Source organism: Excalfactoria chinensis, chromosome 14, assembly GCF_039878825.1.
Source record: "Excalfactoria chinensis isolate bCotChi1 chromosome 14, bCotChi1.hap2, whole genome shotgun sequence".
In the NCBI taxonomy this organism is placed as follows: domain Eukaryota; kingdom Metazoa; phylum Chordata; class Aves; order Galliformes; family Phasianidae; genus Excalfactoria; species Excalfactoria chinensis.
The window spans coordinates 11,301,599-11,314,446 of NC_092838.1; the positions used below are offsets into that span (position 1 = coordinate 11,301,599).

General features: G+C 37.9%; 1 protein-coding gene across 10 annotated transcripts in view; it reads right to left on the reverse strand.

Annotated features, from left to right (window-relative positions):
• Window positions 1-12,848, reverse strand: part of SUN1 (Sad1 and UNC84 domain containing 1) — a 28,342-nt gene that overhangs the window by 3,927 nt on the left and 11,567 nt on the right. For 3 of the 10 annotated variants that reach the window (XM_072349684.1, XM_072349683.1, XM_072349687.1), the window contains 16 exons: window positions 12,393-12,587; window positions 11,861-12,051; window positions 10,820-10,846; window positions 10,526-10,720; window positions 8,808-8,930; window positions 7,746-7,829; window positions 7,318-7,428; window positions 5,852-5,950; window positions 5,104-5,197; window positions 4,949-5,007; window positions 3,709-3,854; window positions 3,342-3,566; window positions 3,023-3,109; window positions 2,598-2,641; window positions 1,600-1,735; window positions 457-711 (listed from right to left, as the gene is read on the reverse strand). In XM_072349684.1, the coding sequence (XP_072205785.1) occupies window positions 457-711; window positions 1,600-1,735; window positions 2,598-2,641; window positions 3,023-3,109; window positions 3,342-3,566; window positions 3,709-3,854; window positions 4,949-5,007; window positions 5,104-5,197; window positions 5,852-5,950; window positions 7,318-7,428; window positions 7,746-7,829; window positions 8,808-8,930; window positions 10,526-10,720; window positions 10,820-10,846; window positions 11,861-12,051; window positions 12,393-12,587 (2,071 nt within the window). The remainder of the gene's footprint in view (window positions 1-456; window positions 712-1,599; window positions 1,736-2,597; window positions 2,642-3,022; window positions 3,110-3,341; window positions 3,567-3,708; window positions 3,855-4,948; window positions 5,008-5,103; window positions 5,198-5,851; window positions 5,951-7,317; window positions 7,429-7,745; window positions 7,830-8,807; window positions 8,931-10,525; window positions 10,721-10,819; window positions 10,847-11,860; window positions 12,052-12,392; window positions 12,588-12,848) is intronic. The other 7 variants (XM_072349686.1, XM_072349685.1, XM_072349689.1 and 4 more) reach the window with 7 other exon arrangements.

Genomic DNA, 12,848 nt, shown 5'->3' on the forward strand with positions numbered 1-12,848 from the left:
GATAGCATGAAGAGATGACACATGAACATATCAGTTTTTAAGCAGCAAACATCCTTTTGAGATGCTGTACTCTATCACAAATCTTTGAAAAACTCAGTCAACATAAGGTTTGCTTTTAAGTACTTGACTGAAAGGCTCAACAGAAATTCATACCACATCTTGCCTGATGTTTTTTGTCAGAATTGGAATTTTCTCCCCTCCCCCCACCTACTCACATCACTGGGGAATTCTGTACTCAAGATAACATACGTTTTGGGGGGGGCAAAAGCAGCACATTCAGAGTAGACAACATAACTGCTGTAAGAGTGCACTCAATTTTCCATAGTTCTGCCCATTTCAATTTATTTTTCACGCACCTCCTAAAATCATTAACATTTACATAGACAGTTGTGTTCCACTAAATGCATGTAAAAGAGAACTTTATTTGAACTTCTCTTAGCACTTCAGCTGACTCACTGCTTCTGTGATTCCAGAAATCCCTGCGTTGTTCACAGCATTTGTTACTACTTCTGATGTTATTCTTTGGTTTGTTACAGCCATCTGCAGAGTAATATTCTTGAGAATTTGTAACTCCAGATCCTGCAGTACAGTTTGCAGATCACTTCTGGTCACAAAATTGGATGTAAGCCACTGGAGAAGCGATTCAGGAAAGTCCTTGTGTTGATCACCAAAAAGCATCATCTTGACAGATTCTTTAACTTGGGCATCTACCTGTTCACCAACAGTTACAATAGAAATGATTAGTATTACTTAATGGTTTATGATGACCACCTAGTAAGCAAACATGAAAGTCAATATATCCTTCCAGTACTACAGAGAAACCTAGCTTTTACACGTGATTTAACTACACTGACTTACACTAGAATAACACAACAGGCAAGTATGCAGAAGACTGGATGAACAGGATGCTTCATTGGTTTGGTGAGCAGCTAACAAAGTCCTGCTAATGAAGGGCTTTATGTTAGGAAGCCTGACTGATGTTTCAGAACAGAAAAGTCGACTGCAACAGTTCAAAGGGACTGTGGCAACTTTAAGAGGAGCAGCAGACTTATCAGGCCTAGTTAAGCAAGTCACTTAAGTGTACACTCACCTATGGCATACTTTGATTTCATACACACAGATAGAATATCTCGTGATAACACTGGAATACCAACTTGGACTAAAGTAAGAACTTAAAGACTACTGCATTTTCTTGACTACATTCAAATTGAACCTTACAGATGTTTATTTTTAAAGCATGATTTTTTTAAACATAAGTTTCAGATGACAAACCTAGCTATTGCTTTTACATGAGTTCCTTTTCCGTATTTGCATGAGTTGGCATGCTATGTCAGCTATAACAGCAAAGTACAGTACATTCAATTGATACTGCATTATCTCAAATGCAAATGAAACTACTGTTGTGAAAAACAAACCACAAGCTCACCTAGTAAGGTGCTACCTAGTAATGGGGAAAAAAAAGATCATAGCACCACTTCATAGAGCACTACTGTTTTTTTTCCTTAGATGATTACTCCTATGTAACTTTTAGAGTGCCTTTAAAAAACTTTGTGCACAAAATCTAGTCTGAATTTTACTAGGATGGTTACCAGAACTTACTTTTTCATGAATGACATCTATTTTCTCACAACTTGTCTTCGCACTTTCACCAGTTAATAGCTCTGATTTCACTTGAGACAACTCTAGTTCCAGCTTTTTAACTCTGGATAAGAGTTGATTATGTTCGTCACCATTTCTGACAAAAACAAAGTCAAAAATTAGGAAACAATTAATTTCAATCATTCCATCAAATTCTAAAGGCATGAGAATGTATTTGTCTAACACAAAGTGCTCTCCTAGTTCACTTATCCATTGAGATGGATATCATCCATCTTGCTTGCAGTTCCTTGGAGGCTTTCAGACACTTAAGATGAAGATAACAGAAGCAGGATATTTCAAAGTTCTGAACAAACCCAGAAGCAATGACTTTCAGAACATCTCACTGACAACTTAGAAACCCCAACAAATATAGATTTCTGGTTTGACAGACCAGCCAAGCTTTAATTGCCTGAGCTGGCCACTGATTAAAGCAAGTTTCAAGTCACCGCCTATGAAGTTATTGTTTTCAGATGAGCCTGTAAGCAGATTACACAGCTACTACACATGAGCATTCAGAGTGCGCTATGGAAAAAAGTGCTAGCCAGCATTCCAAAGCTATTTCAATTAAATGTAAAAATAGGAATTCACAGTGTTTTCTCTTCCCAACAGGGAACCAGTCAGTGAAATTCTGTGCTTTTTTTTCCTGCTATTACACTGTGTGTTAGCAGACAGTAGTATAGCTGACAAACCAAAACCACAGATGAAAGCTAGAGTTGATAAGATTATTTTATATATATATATATATAATATTATATATATATTATATATATATATATGTGTGTGTGTGTGTAAGATGCATCAAAACCAACTACTGTGTGCTAAGCAGTTTGAGGAAGAAATCTTATGCATCTGTAAAAGCACAAGAAGTCTGTCAACAACTAATAACCAATAGCTGTACTTCAAAAATGCCCATCACCATTAGTTAGCTTCAAAACTAAAAAAAAATTGAGTGCTCATACCTTATTGTTTTTGCTTTGGCTATTTCAAGCTCCTTCTGAATGTCCTAAAATGAGGAACAGAAGTTTGGTTTAACACAATAATGCAAGTGACAGAGAATAAAAAACATCAAGTGAGAAAGTGAGACATTCTAGCACCAGCTATACGAGGCTGCATTCCTACTTCATTTACATTTGTGCCTCTGTATAGTAAGATTTTATCCCAAAAAACACCCATCTTCCTGGTCAAGAGAATAATTATTAACCTTTGAACTGAAAACACTGCCAAGAATGAAGAAAAAAGAGAACACTAGCAGTGAGACTGGAACAAGCGTTCAGAGATAGAGTGCAGTATACCAGATTTGGGGATAGAGGAAAATAAACTGTTTGTTGTCTATTTCATCAGAACATCACCACAATATTTAGTTAGAAAAGCTAACTTTCAATACCTTGGATTCAGCAGAGAGTTTTCTTAGAAGATCTTCTAATGTTATGATGCGCAAGTTGTGCTCTTGATGTAAAGCCAAGAAGTCAGTCTTAAAAACAGGAAAGAAAAAAGCAACGTACTTTGAGTACAAATAAAACACGGAGATTTGCTAAACACAGCACTTCTTTCATTCTGTGACCACGACTTTCAAGAGTGCTTATTACACAATAAATAACAGGATAAGTCAATTCCGCACCAGAAAGATAATCACTAATAAACTGCATTAATAAAACAGTGCTTTGATCACCCTCAGAAACTGTCAGTAATCAACTTATCTTTACCTTTTCCTCCAGTCTCTTCTCTTTAAGATGCTGATCCATCACGTTTCTTATTAGCTTCAATATTTCATTTCTGTCACCCATCTGGGCAACCTGATCTTGAAGATTATGGAGTAGAAGCAGCATTTTGCTATATTCTTCATCGTGATGATGGCATCTGTCAGACACGAAGGCCATCTGCTTCTCCAGCTCACTTATCCGAGCAGAATCAAATATATTTATGGTATCCTAAGGTGTAAAGATTTACTTTTTTAATTTTTAAAAATAATTTTTATTACTCTTGGGTGTCAAGTGGTTATTGTAAAATGCCAAAGAGAGGGGAGTTAAGAGGTCTTAAGAGGAAATTCTTGCTTAGACTGTTCTCCCTTACCTTTGGAGGCTTTACAGAATGAGAAGAATCAGGATGTGGATCAGGAATATAAGTAGAGTAATCTGTGCTCTGGACTTTATCAATTCTTGTCCGGTTCAACAGAGGCAACAATGCAATAAATCTGTCAAACCCCCAGAACCATAAACCTTGAGCAATGAAAAACAAAAGCAAAAAGGGAGTTCAATCTACAAATTGCGTTTCTATTTACGGACAGAAGTTACCTTATGTTTTGTCACATAGTAAACGCTACTCCAGCTGCAGTAAGAGTTAAATACTTCAAAACTATTAAGTCAAGCACCCAAGAGCATTAGGCAGCATTAACCAGTACCACTTACAGGTGACTTCTGCTTATATATTATGCATTCTTAATCTTATACTACTGCTTCCCTGGGACACAGATTTCATCTGTTGAATAAGACAGGCCATACTAACAACTTTTACCATACTGGAAAATATTTTTGCACTACACCCTATTTACTTCCTACCACATTGCACAATGTCTAAAAGAAGTTGGAGAAAGCTTATGCTTCCATGAAAACACAGAATCTGATAAAGATGATACTTATTTCTGCAATATTTTAGTGAGAAGAAACAGCATTTTCTACACAGCATAACTTCTTGCTTTCTCATCCTCATACAACTCCTTACGTTTCTGAAAGAAGTTTTTTATGATATAAAAAGACATGAAAATGCTTCTCAAAAAGAATTCAATAATTTCAGTAAATACTTTAAATAGGAGTTTCTTTCAAAGAAGACAACTGGCCTGGAACATTGCCAGCTAATCTGTCTAAGATAGCGGTATTTCAAGCAACTTAAGTATGGAGAAAAAGAATGCTTTGGGATTTTGGGAATAAAAAGCCATAAACACACTTTCATGGAGACCGTCAGCAACCAAAAGCAATCAGCTTTTATGCAGATTGACAACAATCAAAAGCCTACTCTTTATGAGTTCAATGTTGCTCCTATGAAAATGAATAAAGAAAAAGAGATTTCGGTGTTTTTACAATTACTTGCTATGTCTGAAAAGCTCCATGAAATTAAAGTTATTTCTTTCATGAGACAAGAGCCTGCTGACTCACCAGTACTTTGAAAGCGTTCACAAACTGTTCACAAACCAAAGCTTGGCCTTTTTAGCTTCTATATCATCTGAATGAACCCAGAGTCCAACTAGAAGTACTTCTTTGGTAAAGCAGTAAGTAAACATACACTGATTGGTAAGAAACCTGTACAATTCACATACCTATTAGAAACAGCAGTGGGATGAGAAACAGCAACAGCCTGGAAACCCTTGGAAGGCATCTAGAGAAGAAAGTTTGCAAGAAATAATATTATCATATTTCATATTATAACTGGGAATAGAATTTGCACACAGAAGTATTTGTAATTGATACATACTTTCTAACAATAAACACCCTCAGCAAAGACATCAAAGTAAGAAGTTGACTCCAGCCAGCTCTAAGCAACCTGAAGATGCCAGAAGCTGCTCTCCCTAGAAGACAAAAGAGGTGATGTTACTGCACCACATGTTAAAGGAAACCAAGCACAGGACATGCAGCTGTGGCTTTGAGTACATTGGAGAGCGGAGCAATGCATGAGCACAGGCAACACAGATTATTTACATCTAGATGCATATCACAGTATGGCAGCACTACAACCTCAGCTACTCAACAAAAATAACAGCCATGCAAAGAGATGAAATGCTCAGTGGTTACAGCAATGCCATCTTCCTGAAAATTCGGCAAGAAATGTTGAGTCCAAGTTATCATGCACTGAAGACCTCAGCACATTTCAAGAAGCACGCCGATTAGCAGAATGAGTTCACTAAGTGGAATGCCATGACAGGAAGCGAATACCAAACCAAACACACACCATTCTTCTCGACACCCCTTATCTGGGCTATTAACATGCTCACTCCCCCATTAAGCAGACTAGTTAGTGTCCCGCTATGTCTGTGAGCAGAAATATACTCTCTCACTAAGCATGCTTTGGTCAATAAGGCACAGCAGCTTGTGCACTTAAGTTATGAAAGCTACAGCCTAAGCACAGCAGAATTAATGTAAGCCACCTACTGCAAACTTCCTACTCGGTCAAGAAGGAACAGGCAACATACACAGACACAACACACACAAATCAGGATAGTAACCTGGGGAAAGAACGGCCAGCCAAAGTAGAGACAACACCTTCTGGGACACAAGCCCTCCAGCTGCTCCCACTGCTTGCAACACGTGCAGCACAAAGTAACCTAGATTATAACAAATTAACTATATGGCAACATATTAAAAAGCGTAAGGTTCTTTGCAATACATGCAGTAGAAAAGACTCCATCATCCCCCTACCATTACGCGTTCTGCACAGTATTAAACCACACCTTTCAATGACTTGTTTTTCTCAGTATTAAAAACCAAAACAAACCACCAATAAATATGAATCTAAGTAAAAGCAAGAAAATTTAGAAACAGAATTCTCTTGCACAGCAATAGATGCAATGGAGAACAACCTCTGTGTAGTAAGAAACCACTTCCTTCTTCACAACAGCCTAAGTTCACGTTTTGTAGCATGGCATTTAGATAAACATGCCAAGCGTAACAGTTAATGGAAAAAAAATTAATTCCATTAAAATACGCTTTAAGCACATCATTTTATAAGCATCTTTCTTGTTCTAGATTTTACATCAAGTTTACTATCCAGAGTCATGTTTAAAAAGAGGGGAATAATTACAGTTTAAATTTCTAGAGAAAAAAAATTGATAATGATATCCAAGATGTGCTGATAAACAGACATTCACTACTGGATGCAGGATGCAAGCAGCAATATATTTTCATTACATGGAATGCTCCCAATGACTCTCAGTATGAGTCTCTGAAAGCAAAACAAATGCAGCACACTAAGACAAAATGCAGTAACTGAAACCCCACAGAAGCCAACAGCTATTGTATCTACAACTAGGGCTGCTCACTCTACAGAACACACTACGTAATACCAACTTAGAAAGTAATCCTACACTTTTAGATTAGCAGCTATGTCTGGGTTAATCTGAGGGATTATAGATATACCAACCCAATATTTTGCAAAGCATTTAGGTGAAGGAAGGGTCTCAAATCATTTTCCTTTGCTGAACAAAGAGCATTCAGCAGATTCTTGATGCCTCTGCCATTCAAGCTAGGGAACGCTCATCTCACAGGGAAGGTTCTATTACTATATAAGAGTCCTGCAAAAATTGACTATCACTAGAACAAAAATAAGATGTTAAAAACCCTTTATTCAAATCATCTGCATTTCAATACCTCGTATCTTGCTTTAAGGCAGCTTTCCACCCTATGGAGAGTACAGACTTCCCCAAAACACGATAAGCTAACAATCTGAATTCTCTTTCTCAAACACAAGGTGTATACCTTCATCACACTTTAACTAGGTAAGCAGTCTACCAAGCCTGTACAAGAGCCAATATCAGCACAATAAGTCAAAATGACAAGCACGTTCAGTAAATCGATTTCCTGAACACTGTACATCTTAGTCTACTCAACAGATAAAGATAAAAACAACAAAACAACATGAATGATTAACAGAATGATGCAAAGTAAAAGCAAAATAAAAAAGGTCCAAGTCAACCTGCATAAGAAAAGATGTGCGAAATGGTCCTTGCTACCCTTTTAGCCCTGGAGGATTGCATGTGCTCTGTGGTGTGTATTTCAAGTTGTTTCTTCCCCTTACAGTCATCACCTGTTGATTGTGGTAACAGATGATTAATGCGACAAAGCCAGGATCAAATTAAGAATGTTACAAGACAACATGAACAAGTCTACTTCATATTAACAGTTACCAAGCCAAAAAAACAACAAGCAAATTCCAACACACTAAAACTTGTCTGGGACAATGGTACAAAATGCCAGGGAATCACTTTTCTATCCTTTGTGTTTAGGCTAGAAAGTAAGCATTTACTCTGAAGCTTCCACACAGGCATGAAGCACAAACCACTATCACAGCAACAGCGTAACATACAGCCCAAGGCTAAAGGCAACACAAATTGTTATACTTACATATTGATTCCTCATTTACATCAAGATGGCTATCCTCTCTGTAAAACTCCTTTATATTCATGCTTCCACAGTAATCTGAGTGAGCTGCAATATATCCAGAAAGGATCAGTAGAATATAATTCTCAACTTCAAAGCCTTTCCTATCAACAGATTTTAAACAAACTCACTTGGAGTGCTATTAGAAGCCAGGTTACCTGAAGGAAAACAGAAAAAGGATCCTGGAAGAAGCCTACCTTGTGTAATCCTGCTTTTTTCCTCTTTAAGAAAAAAGGGGCATTTTTTGTTGGTTTTGTTTTAAAAAGTTCTCTTTTCAATAGTAAAGCTAGTTTAAAAAAAATTCTAAGTAACAACTCATGATATCCTGAATCCCTATTCCCATCAGCCTGTCTGTCAAATGAGCCACATCCTTGTGCTGTTCCCAACAGAAACGTTCAGTAACTGAGAAGAGAGCACTTACGAGTTATAAAGCACTAAGGCAGAAAGGACCAGAATGAACGTCAAAAAGAGTTCCATACAATCACAAAAAAAAATAAATAAATCAATTCCTTTCTGCTTACAGCACTTGATTTCACTCAGAAAGCATATGATGTAGAAGGAAAAATGAAGAAGAATCGAACAAGATGTGCGGAGCAACAACTGCACTTTTAGCTTTGCAAGACAGATATAACGAAGCTCTGAGTATGCATTGGACTGAAGGGTAAGAAGGTACCCAAATGCTGACAGGAAAAAAGTTCAGGCTTCACGCTATGACAGAACAGTTTGGAAAAGCAACTTCTGCCATTTCCTAGTAAAAAAAGAAAAATCAACACATGAATCGTAACTATGACACTGATGTTTCTCACATGCCTGGATCCTGATAATTTGAAAACAGAAGAAAAATATTTAAAGTGTAGCAAAAGTGAGAAAGTTAAAAAATAATAATAATAAAAAGATAGAAGAGCAGGAGCCAGCCAGGACTATAGATAAACACCACAGTGCCATAGAAGTCCGTAAGAAGAAAAACACAACAAAAAGCACACACTGGTTTTGTGTGGAAACCAAGAAAGACAACTGAAAAGGTACCTTTAGATTCATAACTCTGCTTCAGCAAAACCATTTGAAATAGTTGCACTAATAGTGATGCAAGAGAAGCTGCAGTATGTTTGACCAATCGCAGAATCTTACTCATGTAGAAATAGGTGCCCCCTATTGAAAAAGAAGTGTGAACACAAATTATTTACCTGCAAAAAGTGCACCTCTACTTGCCCACGAGCTTTTGCTTGCAGAAAAGTGAGAACAAAGTATCAAAAGCTTCAGTTTAGCCAGGATACTGAACTTATGCAAGTTCAGCAAGCATGAACAAAGAAGTCTAGATGCATTCGGTATTACAGGCCAATGTTTTTGCATGAACTACTCAACCTGTCAAAAATGCCAGTGTTATCTGTCTTCAAGGCAAGAGTACCTTTTCTCAGTGAAAATTAAGAACTCCAGTGAATAGGAATGAAATCCTCGCTTACATAACTAAGGTTTTCTGATACTGATTTTGTGATGTCAAAGCTCCAAACACTATTGGTCTGAAAGGGAGATAACTTTTCATCTTCTCCTCCTCTTTACACTGGAAGAAGAAAGTTACTGCAATGGTCTGTCTCAGGTGCTTTACAGATGCTTCCCCTTTAAAGCAGCAGGAATGAAGCCCTCCATGCTGCTGCTTTCGTAGAAACAGCCACACTCCAGAAGCCTGCCATGATTCTGGGCTCCTCCATCCCAGCACCCATTTCACCCAAACATCAGATTCAAGTTCAGAAGAACATGTGAAGGTGAGTTCATTTTTCAGATTCTCCTTGGTGAACACACACTCTGGAACACAGAACAGCTTTTATCCGGTGTTGCTAAGCAGCTCATTATGTCAAGACAACAGAACTCCTACCTATGCCATACAATTGCCAAAAAGGAAAACTCGCCTCAAATATTTCAAGTTGCACCACATGGTCCAAAATCCAAAGATTTATAGCTCACTGAAATACACATCATTCAAGAATAACACATCTACGGAGTCCTAAAAGTGGCTATTTATTTATTTATTTTTAAATTTCAGGCCACTGGAGTAGTGATCATTGAGGACTACCAGCCATCAAGAAATTCAGGGTGCTATGCAAGAGGCAGGCAGACGCAGCCGAGACATGAGGCCAACTCTGCAGAGAATGGAGATTGTGTTGGAAAGGCAGAGCCTTATTTACAGATTTAGTTCCACGTTTCAGGAATGTAGTCACTGCAAGTCTACTTGAAAACAGTTTTACCCTTTGGAGTAGCTCTTGTAGTGGTTGCACTAGTTGAGGTTCAGCTCCTAAATAAACACTAAGTACACTATAAGGTTAAATGAGAAGAGTTCTTTCTCAGAAATTCCCTGGCCAACAGAAGCACTGCTTAAATAATGACTCTGCTCCATCTTGAAAATTCAAATCACATAAGAAATTGGGACCACACTGAAACAGTTCCTATTTGAAAATCCACGGAGGGACAAATGTAGGTCCAATAACAGATCAAGAGATGCTTAAATGCCTGTGCTGGATGAACAGCCCATTGTGTTCTGTGTCAGTTTAAGCATGTAATCTATTATGATACTAGGAGGTTCAATTGACACGTAAAAGGTATTTCATAAAAAGGTATTTCATAAAAAGAATCACAAGAATTTCATTATTGATGGGTAGGAAAACTACTTAATTAGCACTACGTAGAAAATGTACCAACTAAACCACATACTGTTCTGCTACACAGGGAAAGCACAAGAGAACATTACTTACTAGATGCATGTTTCTGGCTCCTGTCCCTGGAGTAAATTCTGGAAGATGGCACAGAAGAAGCAGAGTATGCTGTAAGAACCTCCTTCCGTTCAGAAAGCATGCTGCAGTCACTGCACGTGTACCCATTTATCATTGTTGTCTGCGTTTCTGCTGTTGCTATATCGCCATTTTTCTGCAAGAGCGTGGCATCACTACCTAGCAAACCAAGAGCAGAACGTTCAGTGCAAGAATTATTAACATCACTAATTACCATTAAACAGAACTCATGGAGAAGCAAAAGAAAAGCGCAGTTACCTTTAGGGTCACCATCATCATCAAGACCTTCAAAGAAGAAAGAAAAAAAAAATTGTTCACAAAGATAAGGAAAAGCCACACATCATAGTTGCTCATGTGATGTCAACACAAAGCAGGGGTCCTGCTAACTTTAAGACTGCAAAGAAAAGTCCCTTAAGATCTAATATTTTTACACCACATGACATGAGAAGATCCATATACTCACGTACTACTGTAGTGGCCTAACAGTTTATGATAAGTGTCCTGTCACAGAAGCAGCCAAGTATGGATGACAATTATACTTTCTCTTAGCATCCATTTCAATTAAAAGCAGCTGATTACAAGCTTACACTGTTTTTCTTGCTTAGTAACTACTTCTGAAACAGAATCTTAAAAATACAGTGCTACCACAGAGGAGTAACCCATGCTTTCTATTAAGATTGAAACAATTCTTCACATTGTCACCCTGGGACAGTCCCAAACATACTGATTAGAAACAAGCAGTCTGAACTGGGTGCTATAGTAAGTTGCTGATCTCTTACACGGCACTTTATGAAGGTGACTCTCACATTTTCTCTTCGGATGAAGAGGTTGGCTCCAGAAAAGAATGCTGATACATATTTAGGAAAAACTCCAATCATACACAAAAACCTCCCAGGAAATGTTGAGGTATCACTAACTTCACACTTTCAGATTAAGGTACTTTAAGTTCAAGCACATTTCTACCTGTAACAAATATGCTTTTCCTTTGGCTTTTCAAGAGAAATCTCACAAACGTAGATGTTGATAGAATTAACACTTTGAAGCAATAAAAACAGAAAAACAACTTCACTTTGCAACATGAACTATGTTGACTGTGCTAACAAAATCAAATTCACACAATGGAATGTGAATTTCCAGCAGGCATCTTAGTAAAGCAGACATCTACAGTAAAAGGAGAGGTACATATAGGGGGCATGATGGGAAAACAGGTGAGTGAGAGAGGGAAGATGCAAACATGTTCACACACAAACTATAAGCAGTCTTCACAAACCAATATGGCCAACAGCATTCATGACCTACCCCAGAAATGATCAACTTCTGTCTGCTCTCGAATCGAAGATTCATCCAGCACGGTGGATACCATTGACGTATCACTGGCACGGCTGAGGAAACTGCTTTGGTTAAAGATGGGAGAGCTGGACAGGTTTTTCCTTGGCACATCTCTCACACTGCCAGACTGTTTGTTTATGCTTTTGCGCTGCTTCACCATCCTAGGAAACAAAGCCATGAGAAAACAGAAATACAGCACTAACAGATACAAGTTTCTGTTTCTCTCACTTTAAAAAAAAAAGGCAATAAAAAGACAAACGTTTTCAACACTGACATAACCAGGCAGTCACTATCAGGTTTCAGAGAAAATTTTTACTTCTATGCATCTACACAGAACTTTTTGCAAAGTATTCACTGTAAAACACATACACTAAGTTCTGATGTTAAACACTGAGAACAAGAAACGAAACAGCAAAGAATCCATTTTTGCATTATCGTGTTCAAACAAGAATCCTCAAGACTCCAACCAAGAAATTATCTTGTGAGGAGAGAAAATGCTTACTTAGAAGACTGTTCCCTGAATGACACATTCCCGGTGTAAGAGCTGTCATGAAGGAGATCATTTCGGGCACTATCTGGTTTATTAAATCCTGCAGCAGCTAACCGTAAACTACGCCGTGACATTCTTGGTGAATCAAACACTGGATCTATTTTGTGTTCGATCTCAAAATCCAAAGCATCTGAAGAATAACTTGAACTAAAACAAAATAAGAACAAGAAAGTTAGAATTCAAGAGAAAACCCCCCTAGAAAGGAGCATGCACTTCAATTAAAAGCAGTTTTTCCAGGGTTATGGAGCAAGTTCCACAAGATACGCGGTATTACCCAGATAACTTGGGAGCACAAAGAGCAATTCCTGTTATAGGTTTAGCAACAGAAAGCAAACCACAGAAAGAAACAACTACCATGGAAACCATGTCTGCAGCTGAGGCAGAACAAGCGTTGTGCAGCCTCAGACA